The sequence below is a fragment of the Chenopodium album genome, chromosome 4 (assembly GCF_948465745.1).
Source record: "Chenopodium album chromosome 4, dcCheAlbu1.1, whole genome shotgun sequence".
NCBI classification, from domain to species: Eukaryota; Viridiplantae; Streptophyta; class Magnoliopsida; order Caryophyllales; family Amaranthaceae; genus Chenopodium; species Chenopodium album.
Genome location: NC_137837.1, coordinates 756,228 through 772,865, shown reverse-complemented (window position 1 = coordinate 772,865; position 16,638 = coordinate 756,228). Strand labels below are relative to the sequence as shown.

The 16,638-nt window shown below is 36.0% G+C and overlaps 2 protein-coding genes and 1 long non-coding RNA gene across 3 annotated transcripts; 1 reads left to right on the top strand and 2 right to left on the bottom strand.

Annotated features, from left to right (window-relative positions):
* Positions 1-673: 673 nt before the first annotated feature.
* On the bottom strand, positions 674-6,316 carry LOC145628391 (uncharacterized). The gene is made up of 8 exons (XM_081680682.1): positions 5,863-6,316; positions 4,445-4,554; positions 4,139-4,195; positions 3,727-4,026; positions 3,150-3,397; positions 2,155-2,461; positions 1,791-2,064; positions 674-1,194 (listed from the first exon to the last, which is right to left on the bottom strand). Exons 1-8 carry the CDS (start codon positions 6,184-6,186, stop codon positions 940-942), a joined length of 1,875 nt encoding a protein of 624 aa, XP_081536808.1. The 5' UTR covers positions 6,187-6,316; the 3' UTR covers positions 674-939.
* A 1,616-nt stretch (positions 6,317-7,932) lies between these two features.
* On the top strand, positions 7,933-16,628 carry LOC145628388 (protein EMSY-LIKE 3-like). The gene is made up of 10 exons (XM_081680680.1): positions 7,933-8,433; positions 11,142-11,350; positions 11,430-11,539; positions 11,660-11,894; positions 12,341-12,526; positions 12,650-12,718; positions 15,339-15,584; positions 15,683-15,751; positions 15,833-15,896; positions 16,270-16,628. Exons 1-10 carry the CDS (start codon positions 8,406-8,408, stop codon positions 16,422-16,424), a joined length of 1,371 nt encoding a protein of 456 aa, XP_081536806.1. The 5' UTR covers positions 7,933-8,405; the 3' UTR covers positions 16,425-16,628.
* Positions 13,839-14,396, bottom strand: LOC145628390 (uncharacterized). The gene is made up of 2 exons (XR_014111423.1): positions 14,260-14,396; positions 13,839-14,006 (listed from the first exon to the last, which is right to left on the bottom strand). It is a non-coding gene; the product is annotated as an uncharacterized LOC145628390 (long non-coding RNA).
* Positions 16,629-16,638: the final 10 nt, after the last annotated feature.

Genomic DNA, 16,638 nt, shown 5'->3' with positions numbered 1-16,638 from the left:
TTATCTTTTTGTGAGTCATATTTTGAATTATATAATCTCATATTAAACCATTTAATGAGATTATATAATTATTTTTAGGATGATAAAATTTAAAAATCATATTTTGAATGATGTAATTTACTATTTGATACTTTTTATAATGATAAATTCACTTTTTGAGTGATACATTTACATAACAGTTTTAGGATGATATAATCACTTTTTTTTAGTAATATAATCACATTTCGTAATATATAATCACATTCGTATGGTATACTAGAAGGTTGGGTCTACAATAAGTTATTGTAGACCGGATCTATTCTAGTCTTTACCTTTCTCGAATATGATTAACACCGATAGACAATGTGCCCTAATTCAAGCACACATGTTACATGTGATGAACTTTTGACATCTTTTACACAACCACATAGCAATAAAGTAACCATAAAACCTTCATTAGATACTTTTATCCGAAATCGATTTGTTGTGACTTGTGACATAACAAATCCTCATATTGTAAGGTTAGATAACAAAATTTATAATTGATGAATTAAAAAATTTAGGTATTGGCACATTGGAAATTCTAGTCATAAACCAATACAAAATTTAGGAAAGGCCACAATTTCTCATCAACCAAAAAAAACGCAGTGTACATGGAGGAGAGTATCCGCAAAAGTTAACAAAGGCAGAAAACTCAATTGGAATGTAATTGTAAACTATTGTAAAGCAATATTGTTGAGAATATTACAATGACTCACAACAACAAAGGTGTGCAATTTTTTCAACTGCAAATTATATTTCAGATTGTAAAAGAAGAGGAAAAAAGCTAAGCAATAATGTAAGACAGAAAAATTTATCTAATATATAGAGAAAATAAAGAACAAGACCACTATTTATGTACAGAAAGTAACCCTGCACTCTCCAGCATAAAATCTTCATTTCACAGTGACTTTCAGCCAATCAAGAAGAACAGGAGAGCATACAGACACCAGGTCGATAAGCCCAAGCTGGAGGTAAACGAGCATATTTCTCCATCCCGGGTTGCTCATCATACGGGCGTTCCATGACTTTTAGCAGCCGACGTACCTCTTCAAAGTCCCCTTGCTCTGCTGCATCAATGGCACTTTGGCATAAATAATTCCGCAGGATATACTTTGGATTGACAGAATCCATAGCAACCTTCCTCTCCTCGTCAGGAATTCCACTAGAAACCAGCTGAGGGAGACAGAGAACATTTAATCAATACATAAATCCACTATGTCCTAAGTAGGGACTAGACATACGTACTGTATACAAAGATAATATCATAAAACCTTAGACTTGGTTGTTAGTTACACAGCAAGGAAATAGAATTACAATTCCTGCTCCTCAAAATAAGGATCAAAAAGTAGCAGCAGCATAACACTGTATCCTATCTTAGCAAGTCAGGGGTAGCAGTGATGTAGGAGGATACAAAGTGTCAATCCTGAGACTGAGCTCAGGATGTGGGGGCAATAGTATAGCGCAATTACCACTTGGGCCATCCGCAGTTGTCACACCCAGATTATGTACAATTTTTTATATTTAGAAATATTACAACGTTCCCAACATCAGAAATGCAGATTTACACTGAAAAAGGAAACCATGCCAGGACTGGAATGTAGAAGCCAGTGGTATCACCACTTCAACCGATCATGCTTGCCTCCCTCCCCCTCACACCCCACAAATCACCCAAAAAATGATCAATAACATGATTTAGATCTATGAGTATGACAAAAGAGATTCAGGAAATAAAGGAACAAGATAGAAATTGCAATAGTGTGAAGTCATACCTCCTGCGTATAGCATTTCATCCAGCTGGTCCATGCCTCCCTGCGTTCCTGACCAATATCTAGCAGAACAGCCTTCAAGGGGGTCAATATTTGGGTGTCTGGAATGCTAGGGTCAGCTTTTACATTGGAAAGTAGCCGAAAGAAGTTTGTGTAATCAACTTTATCAACAGCCATGTTGTTGAGAAGTTTGCTGATCAGTTCTTTGCTGTACTTGGACAGTCCAAGTTTTTTTATCATAATAGCTTGATAGTAATCCATGAACTTAGTTCCATATCTGCAGAAAATTATTTATACCCAATATTTCTCAGTTAGTTTAGCCACCACCATAGCAGTGTTCAAAGTATAATTGCAAAACAAAAAGTACCTTTCCATGACGTAATTAGCCTCATTGTCCTGAAGCAAATTAGCTGCTTGTAAGGTAGCAGCAAACTGTGCGATGTTCCACAAGCCTATATCAGGCTGATTTGCAAAGCAGTATCTTCTACCAGGAAGATCAGTTGTGTTTGGTGTATAACTTGGATCAAAAGCATCTAAGAAACCGAAGGGGCCATAATCAATTGTAAGACCCAAGATGCTCATATTGTCGGTGTTCAGCACACCATGTGTGAAACCGACCCCCTGCCAGCCAGCAACCAATGAAGCAGTACGTTCAGCAACTTCAACTGCCCAAGCTGATGCATTCATAGAAAAAGGAACAAGCAAAAAAAATCAGTTTCTTTCTTTAAAACATCAGCAATTTTATTTTTTTTTTGGCCTGTATAAGGATTTTGCATGGTTGAATTTCATGAAGGTTCAATTATCTAAATTAGTAGATCCCAAATAGTAGGAAAAAATATGGCAGCATCAAGCATGAGATTCACAGAGTAATGGTAAAATTGATGTATGAATAAAGCTTCTCAATAAGTCACTTAAACAAAATTCTATGGTAAAGGGAAAAAACAGTATCATTTATCCTTTTCAGGTTATTCTAGAGTCATTAGACATAAGATAATTCAATGAAATTCTTGCATATTCGTCAAACAGGAGGATCACTACAGAAAAATAACAATAAAACCATAATTTAACAAGACATTGCACATATAACAATGTGTAAGCTATCATGAGTTCATGACTCATATTGGTCTGTCATGAGTCAATCATAAAAAATATAAATTAATAAATAATTAATCAAAAATTAATTTAAAAAAAATAAAAATAAAAAAAACATGGAACAACATGCACAAGAGGCAACACACCATAGCCCGTATGAGCAGTAGTTTGAAAAGGCCTGGCCAAGAAAGCTATGTATTAACCTAGCCTGGCTAACAAAGGCATGCTTTTCATTAACTAAAACAAAGATGCACCAGAACAAATTCCAACCTGCATATTTATTTGAGCTGAGATCCACAACAGACTGGTCATCAAAGCCTGTGTTAAAAGATAAACTTTCACTCTTATTCATATTCTCGATATGGGGGAAGTGATGCTTGATGGCATAATCCGCAAGACGCCGAACGATATCAAGATCTTCTTTCCCTCTAGCGGCATGTAACTGGTATGAACCGAAACGCAAAAAGGAAGGAGCAACTCTACAAACAATTGCTCCAGGTTCTTCCTTTGGATTGCCACTGCATACAGCAGAAATTGATCATAATCAGACAATGAATTAATAGTCATTCAGAATCAGGCCTACCAGCCATTCATCTAGCCATCTCCTAGCCCATAATGCAAATTCAAAGAACATGGGCAAGAAAGAAATAAGGAGTGATAGAAACCATAAAAACTATCAAAATTAAAGCTTCATGAGCTGCTTGAAGAGCACAAGTTAGAGAGAGCTTGACAAGGAAAACTTTCAATAAGAAACAGAATACTCTGGCTGATACACTAATGAAAAACTGAAATAAAACCCGCATTGGTATCAAAATGGATGTCATTACTATAGTTGGCGGGCACATACTCATAAAACATATCTCGGACGACAAATTTCCCAGTGGTTACAAGACAAAGGGCACGTGTTGTGGGGATTCCAAGGCTATGCATTGCTTCACTGCACAGGAATTCCCGAACACTACTACGAAGAACGGCCAGCCCGTCTGCAAAGCGGCTATATGGGGTCTTGCCCGCGCCTTTCAGTTGCAATTCCCACCTTTCTTTCTTTGAATTCACAAGCTCGCCCAATGTAATTGCCCGACCATCACCCAATTGACCAGCCCACGTGCCAAACTGATGGCCACCATAACATTGAGCATATGGCAATCTGTAAGAGATATTTCATCAGGGAGATTGCAAACAGCCCGAGATATAAGAGTTTCAACCGTAAAGGATATCCACAAGAAATTAAAACTCAAAAACTTAAGCAGTTGACTTACGATCCAAAAAATGGGGATGCCCCAGAAAATATTAGCGGAAAATCAGGACGCTCAAACCTGATCAACACAACAAGAAATCATAAAATAAGCATGAGAAATAAGTACTTTTAGCAACAGTTAAAATAGCAAGAAAATAAAAAATCTTTCGTAACTCGAGTCAATTGGTCAGGTCAAATGAAGAATTAGTATATAAAGAGTCCATCCCCACAGAATGGGTAGGTGCATTTAAACAGATATGATATCAAGGACAATTACCATATATATGCACTATGTTTACTTCATATAGTAGGGTAAATAAACACTCACTCTTTAGGATCTAGCTCAAGAGATTCGGCAACTGATTCAGACCATGCAACAAGTTGTGGATTATCGACCTCTACAGAGGGTGAAACTTTTGTATAGCAAGCATGAAAGACCTAACAGGAAACAATGTGAGCCGTAAGACACATACACAACAACAACAACAATATTAAGATCAATGCATAATTTAAGTTTACTTAAAGTCAGAAAAAATATATGAAAGCTTAACAGGCCACATTACAAATATTGCTTGTTCATTGTTGTCAAGAACACGATAGACTGTTTCCACCTATTATGTTTCCACCTTAAGTATAATATCCAGTTCTAGAGAACCATGTAATATCCATAAAAATGTGTTGTCACGGTTTATCTTTCTACATAAAATCCACAAAAACTTGAGCATAAAAAGTAAGAGAGCAAAGATTGAGTCTTCCTTCATGGTAATACAACATTAGCTAGTTTACCACTTTCCAAGCTCCTTTTACAATAATATCCCATTTACTGAGCTCATCTCTAACATCACTTCATGTCCCTAGGGATGGTTGCAATACATACTATATCACTACACATACAAAGTAGTATTCAGGAACACTAACTAGTCCTTCAATTAGTTCAATAGCAAAGAGCGTCAACGCTAAAAGCAACTTATCTACCCTATATATCCATCCTCCAAGGATACCCCCACCACAAAATGATTTGCTGCAATCATTGAATAACGACAAAAAAACACGAGGTCAGAAACAAGATCGGCGAGTGATCAACTTAATTGCAAACTCTAAAGTTTGAAGGTAAATCAAGTGAGATATTAAGGACAGTTCAAGAAGTGATTTGATCACAGCATGATCATATTGATCACAATATTAATTTTTTATTTTATTTTTTTTGAAGGAACTTGCCCACACTTAAAATGTACAAAGCACCTACAACTTCCCGCGGATGTGCTCCACACTTGTTCTCAATTCCCAAATTCCCGCAATCTAAATTGCACCTCTTTAAGTTGCAAATGCTCAAGTAAACCCAATTAATTCCAAAATCTAAACCCATTACTACCTTTGTGGCAGGTTTTGATACACTCAAACCCGAATGCCGCAAAGGTTGTATTGTAAATGGGATTTGATCACAAGTCTTGGTTATCGACCCACAATTATACCAACTAAGCTAGCTCACATCCACAACTTACGTTCACAATTATCTATTAATCTCATTTTCTACAAAACTTCATTCAATTCCTTCAACACACTGCATTCAACAAATTCACCATCAAACCAAATCAAATACACTTAAAATTTGTCCAAAATAAGCCAACCCCACATCATCAAGGAACTTCAAATGCCCAAAAATTTCAATTAAACAAGCAACATAATTATAAAAACAAAAATAAAACAATCCCTTGAAAAATGAAACTAGATTAGAGAAAACAAAACCTGACGAGGGATATTATCAACCCTAGAATCAGCAGGCAATTCACGAACAAAAGAATGATCCCAATTAAGCTCTTCAAGCTTCAATTTGGTACGATTACTATCATGGGTGAGCTTCTGATTCTTCAAATCTTGAGCAACCTGTTCAATGGAAGAACTCTGTTGAGAATCCATGACTGAAAAGGTTTTGATGGGGTTGCTGGGATGGCGGCGGAGAGGGCGGAGGAGGGAGCGGCGAAGAGGGGCGAGAGAGGAGAGAGAAAGGGCGGAAGAAGAGGCAGAGGAGAGAGAAGAAGAGTGAAGAAGAGAGAAATGGGAAAGCAGCATTTCATATGAATCGGTGATTACTACCCACCCCCTTAAACGTCGCACAAAGATGAGAGTTTTGGGAAAAAAGGGTGTTTGTTTTTCGGTTATGATGATGATTCATGAGTCATGGGGAAGGTGCAAATTTTGGGAAATTTTGTGGAGGTGTGTTTGTGTGATCAATGGTTGATTTACTTGAATGGTTAGGGTGTGTCGAATTTAGGGCATACTCGGATTGAAATTTTTACGAGTTGGAGAGGTCGAATAATTAGTGTGATCAAGATCAACAATCTAAAGTAGTGAATTAGTTCGTATTTAAATTCGGAGCTAAATTGAACTGGAATAGATTGAATTTGTATTTAAATTCTGAGCTAAATTGGACTGGAACAGATTGGATTTGGATAGTCTGATTAGACTGTTTATGCACCTCTTTGCTGAGCTAAAACCAAACATCCAATAATCCAATCTGCATATATATGACATTGCTTTAGAATCAAATACGCCCATAATATACTTCTATTCATTTAGTTTACATATGCTATAAGTGTAATAATTGATCATATAATTTAAAACTTTTATTATTTGTTGATGCAAGCATTGAAAAACTATGCAAATTGTCACTTCTATTATTATCATTAATAACCATATATGCTTAACTGTGATTTAATGCAACACAAACCAATGGCCATAAGGTAATTAAAATGACTATGTTTCCGAAATGAAAACGTAGGTAGTAAAAATGACTACGTTTAAAGACTACAACGAAACTCTTATTTTTTTATTTTCCCCTAAAGTCCCTTCTGAAAAGTGCAAACATATCCTTCACCACTAGCCACCACTTGATGCCGCCCCCAATAACCACCTCCCCTAATTATTGCTACAAACTGCCCCCCCGATGTATGTTCCAACCACGCAACCATTGCCATTCATAAGTTCATAACTTGGCCCTAAAAAGGCTTCAAACAATATTCAATGTCTTAATTGATGTATGTATGAGCTATTCTATGACGTTATTGCGTCATTGATATCCTCTTCCACACCACCATGTATTTTGGAAAGGTTGTATATGTGAATATTAGTGGTAAATTGAATTTACAAAGAAAAATTCAAATTATCATAAAACTATACAAGTTGATGTCTTGCAACCTCATGCTTGATTGCATACGCTCATGACAATTCCAAATGAGTGGAAGGGCAACTTCTGGTATCACGACTTAAGAAGAAATGATATAGTCACGGTGAAAGTGGAGAACACTCCCTCTTACCTAAAACCTATCTCAACTCAAAATCATATCAATCATACTATCACAATACTAGAAAATTTTTAATCTACCTAAAACTTGATATTAGGTACCAAGTACAACCCTTTGTAAAGAAAAAATCCAATCCATGATATTTATTGCATAGATTTTGTTGTTGAATTATTTGATAAAGATTGAGTGAAAGAAGAAAATCTGAAAAATTCACAACATCTTTATTGATTCTGCAGGTCAGCAGATTGCATACAATCACGAAAATTCGAATACAGTTTTTATTTTATTTTATTTTATTTTAAGAGCCAATATCCACTCAAAACCATATCTATCGTACTCCGTAATATCATAAGCCCAAACTTTTATTCTCTTCAACATGATAAGATTATATTGTACACCAACTATATCTTTATCCTTTGAAAACCTAACCTTATACTACCATATATATATACACCCCAAATGAATAGGATTTCATCAATCAAATCAAAAAAGTTAAAAGAGGGGAAACAAAAAAAAAAAAAGTGTTGCTCTCATAAAATTTTCATTAGGAAAGGCAAAGGAAGTTTTCGTTAACACATCTAAATTACTCGTAGTTTTTGGGTTTTGTTTCTCTGCACCCAAAAAACTAGAGAAAAACATCAAAGCGGAACCCAAAATTTTTATCAACTAAAAAGAAATGAAAAAAATAGAGTTAACTAAAAATGTTTCAAGTCCGCGTTTCTTCTCAACCCTTCAACACCACCGCATTCTTTCTCTTTCTCTCTCCTCATTCAACCCTAATTCGCATCAATTTCTTTCCCCAATTCCATTTTCCCCTCTTTTTTCACCAGATCTTCATCCCCCAAATCCCCAATTTTCATGTTTTTTCACTTTTAGATCGGTTTCCGATCTTTTCCCCCTTTTTTCTGACTTGATCTGGGGGTTGTCATTTTGTGGGGTGTTTCTGCTGTTCGACTGAAAAATTCGGATTGATTTGAAGGAGTGGTTATGGATTACGGTCTCTCCGACAGCAGTGGTGAGATACTCAAAGTTCTGATCTTTTCTTTGTTGTGTGAATTTTAGCGACTTTTTTTTTTTTTCAAGATTTGATTTTGTTGAATTGTGTTAGGGTTTTCTTTGAAATGTTCCTGAACTATTGATTGGTTGATTGAACTGTTACATCAACATTTTCTGGGAATTTTGGTTTAGTTTTGTGAATCGAATTAGGGTTTAATTTCGTTAGATTACTATTAAAATCATTGAATAGGTTGGGGTTTAGCTTGCAATTTGCAATCTTTAATGATAATTTTGCTACTGTGAATGAATTTTCAAGTCTTTTGGATTACTAAGAACCAGGAGACTGTTTGAGAGCTTAGAAATGGCAAAATTATGATTATTTTCCAAGTTCAGGATCTTTATGATGAATTGAAGTACTTTTTTTCGGTACATTGTAAGTTTTAGTAATTCTAAGCAGTGTCAAAAAGCTGGATCAATGGTGTTATCACATTAAAATGAATTTGGTTTGATCAAGATTTTTTTTTTAATTTTTTTTTTGTGAAAGTTATCATTAGGTTGATTTATTTAATTACATGTTTAATCCTGTACTGTATGGTACCTATTATTCCCAGGATTCCAGGAGCTATCTGTGTTGGGATTGGGGAATGGGGAATTCACCCTTTTCACACCATTAATCTCTTTTGTAGATTCTCTATGATAGGTTATGTTACTCTTCCTTGGTTACTAGTGTGACAGTGTCCAGCACGAGTTATGCGCATGTCCAATTGACTTGTCCAATTATTAAAATTTGGCAGTTTGTTGGCCAAATTAAAGTTTCAAGAGTATGATAAAGTGAACTGGCCGAGTAACGTTTATTATGAATATTGGGGTGGGTAGCTAACTTTTGTTTTTCCTTTTTATCTGGACGTTAGCGTTACTGGTGCTAGCATTGGTCATCTCAGTGTATTTTCTGGTGATTTCCAGTCATGTTATTGGATTGCTTATGTCAAGGGAAATGCCTATTTAGAAGTTGGCATGTATCATCTTCTCATTTGGCCGCTCACTTGGTTTTTTCTTCTTTTTTTCTGTGTTAGTTCTCAGCAATTAATCAAAAGTGAGCGTCAAACCTTGCCATTATTAATTATGTGGGCTTGAATCACATCTGTTAAATTGTTATACTTGGATCTGTAATCAACATGCATGATTTTTTAATTCTGTAATATTTCTTATATTCATTGTAGTTGTTTCAATTTGTTGCAGAGCATCTAAACATTTAATTAATACTTATGGGGGAAGGTAAGATGATATGATGCCTTAAATGAAATGTTTCTTGTGAATAATTTTTAGTTTATTAGTTGGGATTCAGATTCTCTTTATAAGAGAACTTAATATGCTTTTGTTCTAGGTGCTAAATGAAACAAAGTAGAAATTTCAATTCATTCAACCATTTGTTAACGCCTATATTTAATGTGAAAATTTTAAATATACTGTATGGGCTGTTGGTGATTATTGTGTGGGATGCTGACGATTTCTATAGCTTCTCTCCTTTCATGTTTACTTTGATAATTACTATTTTCTCCATGTCATAATAACCTGATCTACACATATTAAGAATTTGGTTTGGTATAGTTATAAGGGATTTATATAGTGAAGTGGCATGGATTGATGGTTTAAAATAACCTATATATCCTTACATTGGCATCAATCAATCAATCAAAGCCTTAATCCCAAAAGTGGGGTCGGCTAACATGAACCAAATATGATTATTCCGTGTAGTCATCAACATAAATCTTTCTCCTCCATCCCTTACGATCCAAAACTTCATCCTCACGTAAATCCATGCACTTCATATCCTTCCTCACTCCTTCCAACCAAGTCATTTTTGGTCTCCCTCTTCCTCGTTTAATCCCTCCATGATCCCACTCTTCCACTCTTCGCACCGGTGCACCCACGGGTCTCCGTCTTACATGTCCAAACCAACGCAGACGATTTTCCCTTAATTTATCTGCAATGTCTGCCACACCTACTTTCTTGCGAATAACCTCATTTCTGATTCTATCTCTTAAAGTGTTTCCACACATCCACCTTAACATGCGCATTTCCGTAACCTCCATCTTTTTAATATGCTCTTTCTTAGAAGCCCAACATTCTGTACCATAGAGCAACACTGGTCTTATGGCAGTCCTGTAGAATTTTCCATTCAACTGTAGGGGAATGCTGCGGTCGCATAACACTCCCGTGGCCGCTCTCCAGGATATCCTTACATTGGCATAATTAGATAATATCTAATGTTGCATTGTACTGTAGAGTGGTTTACTTTTTGAAACAAAAATAGTTATGTCTTGGAATGGTGTAGTATGAGTCACTCTACTTTACGTTTGGAGATAACCTATGTATGTTTTGGATTTCCTCGTTACTTTTTATTGCCGTTTGATTTCATAGCTGCCATGATTATCATCCCCAGTCACACCGAGTTTATTATTTGCTGCATTCTATTTGTCTTCATTGTCAATGTTCTTATTTCGGCATAATCACTGAGAGTCTGAGAGGGGTCCTTTTTAAACAGATTTTGATATATGCTCTGCGCTACATCAAGATTTTAACTTTTTTTTATGTCTTTGCTGTTGAAATCTCAACTTTTCAGATTTCCATTTTATGGATGTTTTCTGCAGTTTTGTTATCTTGTTTGTCCATTGTGGTTTGTTTATAATGTTGAATTAATCTTGTTTCTTTTTGGAAATTTGGTAGGGACGGATGATGATCTTCCACCACCTCATCAAAATAGATTTGCAAGAAATGCACGTGTAGCTGGGAATGGGAGGTCTGCAGTTGCTGCCCCTGCTCCATATCCAAGGATGCCAAATAATGACATGGAAACACAAATCCATATTATTGAACAAGATGCGTATTGCTCAGTTTTGCGGGCCTTCAAGGCTCAATCCGATGCCATTTCTTGGGTACTTTGCTGTTGCTGATTTATAATTATGTTCAGAATCATTATATTCATTTGTCTAAACACATTGTGCTGTTTATTAGGAGAAGGAAAGTTTGATAACGGAATTAAGGAAGGAGCTGAGGGTGTCAGATGAGGAACATAGGGAGCTTTTATCAAGGGTGAACAATGATGATATGATCCGTAGAATAAGGTTTGACGTTATTTTTATTATCAGTCATACGTGTTTTCAATATATTTGTTATAATTGATGATGATGATGATGATGATGATGATGTCTATTGACAAATACCATTTATATTAACTTTGGCAGGGAGTGGAGAACGGCAAATGGGCAACCAGGCATGCTTAGCTCTTCGCAACCTGTTCACGAATCTGTACCTAGTCCAACTGTTTCAGCCTCACGTAAGAAACAGAAAACAGGACAGTCAGTGTCGGGATTATCTGTTGGTGCACCATCTCCTACCTTGCATCCTAATATGCAACCATCTTCTTCAAATTTGAAACGAGGCCCACCTCCAGGATCACGACCCAAAAAGACAAAACCAGTAAGTTTCTGGAATCACAAATTTTGATAGCTAGACAATTTATCACGTGCTACTATATCTGCTAGGTCTGCAAAATTTATCACGTGCTACTATATCTGCTAGGTCTGCAATGTGGTGTTTTGTGGTTGCTAAATGCTGACAGGTTGAAAAGTAGAGGTGTTTTTGCTGTAATTGTAAATTCTGTTAGTTATAACAGGATAACTTATCATTTGATTGTTGCTATATTGGTTTGTTATTTCTTACTAGTTTCTAGGCATACTTATTGTGTTTGCACCTTTTTTTTTTTTTTTTTTTATTTTATATATATATTTTAAAAAATTTAAGTAGATTTGCACTGCAATACTCAGAAACTTTCTCTTGTACTACATTTAGTTGCTTGTTTGACTTATCACTCTGTGTTTTACGGTGTTAATTTCCATTACTCATGGAAGCTTGCTGTTCTGCAGACTTTGCCATACCCTTCTCCTGCACCTCCAGGAAGGCCTCAGGTAGCCAATCGTAGTACATCAGGCAATTTTGCTGCTAATGACCCTTCTGATACTGAGAATTATGGAAAGATTGGGAAAAGAGTATGGACAAGATGGCCGGAAGATAACAATTTCTACGAGGCAATTATAACAGACTTTAAAGAGGTACGGTTATCTTATTCCCCCCCCCCCCCTCTCCTCCCCTACACAGGCAAAAGTATGGAGGAAAAGATAAGCATGTCGCATATAATGATTCTTGAAGACTCACATCCTTCCAAATTTATTTAGGGCCGGCATGCTTTGGTTTATGATATGAATACACCAAACGAAGCATGGGAATGGGTCAATCTGAAGGAGGTAATCACACACTCCTCTTTCTGAAGAATATTAATCTAGGTTTTTTAATTGGTGGGTGGATCATGCTTTCTATATCTATGAGTTTAATAGTTTATGCTAGTCATAAATAACAAGAGAAAAATGTGCTTAATTACATTAGTATGATGGTTGCTATTGTTGTATTTTAAAGCGGGTTTGTTCATTTGTGGTGCTGACGTACTCTGATGAGTTGGACACGTCTATTGTCCTTGGAATCAATCTTAAGAGTTACATTTTTGTTGCTACTACTATATCTCTGTATCTTTTGCTATTCATGCATCATACTCCCCCCCCCCCCTCTTTTGTTTTCTTTCCTTTTTTTTTGGTACCCACTACATTAGACTTCTTTTTAGGTGAGTGTATGGTGTAAGAAAAAAAAATGAAGGATACAGTAAGAGAGATAGGAGTAAAGAGGTGGGTGGTGTAAAAATAAGGGAGTGAGGGGAAAAGTTTAATTTATTGGGTTAAGATGGTAAATAATGTTTGCTGAGAATAGAATAAAGTAGAACTATAGAATTGGGTAGAATTAAAATAATAAATGATTAAAGACCAAGGTAGTGTTAACTTCTTTCTTTTTTAGATGCCTATATTGGTGACAGACATCCATTGAACTGTAGTGTTTATAGCAGTCAAAATATAGTATCTATCCCGTTAATTATTTGCTTATTTTCCAAAATAAAAATAATGCTTCTATGAGAGTGACAAGATTTTCCTTTTGTAGGGATTCTTAGTTAGAAATAGATTTGATTCTGTTTGATTGTCTCTATAATAATGCTACTGTCATTTGTTTCTTGTCAGTCTCTTGTAGGGCTGGCAAATGGATCAGGTCGGGTCGGGTTCGTGTTCGGGTCAGCTGATTTCGGGTCAGCTACCCCTCAACCCGAACCTGATCCATTTAAGTTTTCGGGTTGAGAACCCCAACCTGAACCTGATATTTTCGGGTTCGGGTCAACCCGAAAGTAACCTGAATTGACCTGATTTTTTTATTTGGGTTTAAATCAAGTCATTTTGACCTGAAATTGATCTGATAGTAGCCGGGTTCGGGTCAACCCGAATTTAACTTGATTTATAAATTAAGTTATTTAGCAAGTCTAATTAAAAATTAGATACAAAAATATAGTACACTAAATAAATTACAAACTAGAATTAATGTTTTTAATTTTTTTATAAGACTTTATACAAAGTAGTTCTCAAATAATGTACAATGTTGGAGACTTGAAGCAAGTTGAAGCAGGGGCTATGTATGTTTGTGGCGTGTGAGGATGAAAATCTGCCAAAATCAATAAAAGCAAACATCAATAATAAAGGACTCAATTCCTACAATACAATAATATAACAAACACAAACAACAAATAACAAAAAAATACAATATCATATAAATTATGGTTTGAATAACAATTAAAACAGCAAACAACATCAAAATTAGGCTTTGAATAGCAAAGAAAACAACAACAAACATGCAAGAATATTCAAACAAAAAAAAAATCGTATAAAAGCAAACTTCAAAATAGCAATTACTATACCTTAAAAGTTGAAGTGGTAATTCTTTAAACACTTAAATTATGAAGGAGAGGAAGATCTAAGGATTATAAAAACCGAGAATTGTTGATTTAGATCTGAAGTTTGAAGAGTTGAGAGTTGAAGAGAGAGAGAGAGAGAGAGAGAGGAGCCTAAACGGCTGATTGTGTGTGAGGAGGAGGCATTTAGGATTTTAGGGTTTTAGTCTTTTAGATACAGTTACATATATTATTGGGCTTGGGCTGAATTTAATCAGTTTTGGTTTTTTTATATATTTTTTTTTAACCTTAAAATGTTCGGGTTATCAGGTCGGGTTCGGGTTGACCCGACCTGATTTTGACCTGAAATTTATTTCGGGTTAAGTGGGTTGTTTTCGGGTTGAGATTTTCAACCTTAACCTAACCCATTTAATTTCGGGTTCGGGTTCGTGTTGACCCATTTAAGTTTTCGGGTCGAAAAATTCAACCCTAACCCGCTTTTTTTGGGTCGGGTTCGGGTCGGGTTAGTTTTTGCCAGCCCTAGTCTCTTGTAGCATGGGTTTTTAAATAACTATAAGCCAATTTGTTGCAATTAATATGAAAAGGAGAAAACTGTGCTTGGACATTTTAAACTGGGATTTTTTGGATAGCAGGATTAGCATCACGCCATCACATAATTTAGAGCTGGAGGTTGGGAGAGATGGATCTCTTTTTTTTTAGTTGGAGTTGCAGTTTGGTCATAATATTGTTCAATGCAGTTTACGATGGATAAATAATCTGATTGATTTGATCAGCTTTTTTTTTATGGTGGTTAATTTTTTTAGTTACTAAAATAATTAAACGGGTCCAGCTTCTAAATCTTAAAAGATGGTAAAGATAGCCCATCTCCATGCAATGCAGAACATATGTCTCTGCTTGGTTTATGCGAAGTATTTTCTAGTAACCAGTTGAGTTGGCTTCTGAGCATTGGATTTGTATTGTGCTCTGATATTTCTGTCTGCAGTCCTTGATAAAAGAAGTTATACATATATTGTAGCCCATCTCTTGTGACCAATTCAAAATATAGTGACTTTGTTTTACAACTTATGTGATTTAATATGTATCAGATATCCGATGAAGACATCAAGTGGGAGGGTGAGGGTTCTGGAATATCCCATAGAGGAGGTCGAACTGGTCAAGGTCGTGGTTTTAAGAAGTCTTCGGCCCGTGGTGGAGCTGTTGCTGGTGCAGGGAGAGGTCGTGGGACCTTAAAGGGCCAGCCCAAGAAGGATTTGCTTATGCCCCAGAATGGTATTGGAAGAAAAGGATTGGGAGATATTGAATTACTTCATACTGATACTCTTATTAAAGAGGTAAGTGAGTTTGCTGAGAGAGGGGGGAGGGGTCTGTAAGTTTCTAATTTTGTCTTCAGATTGATGGTGTGTTTGATGGAATGATAATCTCTTTGCAGGTGGAGAAAGTTTTTAGTGCTATTCATCCAGACCCAATGGAGGTTGAGAAAGCCAAGAAAGTGTTAAAGGTGATGACTACCCCGCTACCTTTAGTTTTTGTCTGTACATTTGTCTTGACATGGGAGTTTGAATGAATCGTTGTGTTGCAGGAGCATGAACAAGCATTGGTAGAAGCTATTGCTAGGCTTCAGGATGCATCTGATGGTGAAAGTGGTAATGCTTAATTGTCTTCTGTTTGTTGTACAAATTAAAAAGCGCCTGTGCCTTTTTTTTTTACCTTTCCATCTTCCCTCTTTAATTTAGTTTTGGTAGATCAACTGATGTAAGTTACTTGTACAGAATTCTCTAATCAAGCCTCTGGCTGAAAATGTTCCATATTGGCCACCTTTCATCATTTCTGTTCCTATTTTTGAGATGTTCATCCTGTGTATATCCAGTTATTCAATTTTTTGTATCTTAACGCCACTGGCCAATTGTATTACCTGTTCACTTCTGCTAAATGCCTTTTTTTTTGGATAAAGTTGTATGTCTATTCAGTGAGAAGTGGATTGGTAGCATAATGTTTGTTATAATTTATTTCAACCAGATGGGGGAGATCATCCCTTCTCACAAGGACAGTCCATGGATCGAGAGCAAGGATGGAGGAAACGACAATATGATGAAATGGGAGAAGGTAGGGGAATGGAAGGTCCGGATGGTGATAAAGGCAGAGTTGCCTCAGAAAAGAAGCAAGAAGTTTAGTCTGTGTATCTGAATGTTGGCATTTTGCCAGATTGTACCATTGTCAATTTAGAATTATAGGTGATCATTAGGGGGCAGTAGGTAGTGGGAGGTGTAGATTTTGGTATTAGTACTCAGTTCTGTATTTTAACCAAAAACATTAGAAGTTGGTTCATGTAAATCTGTCAGATTCGTAAATTTATATAGAATTGTTTTAGTAATGCACATTATTGCC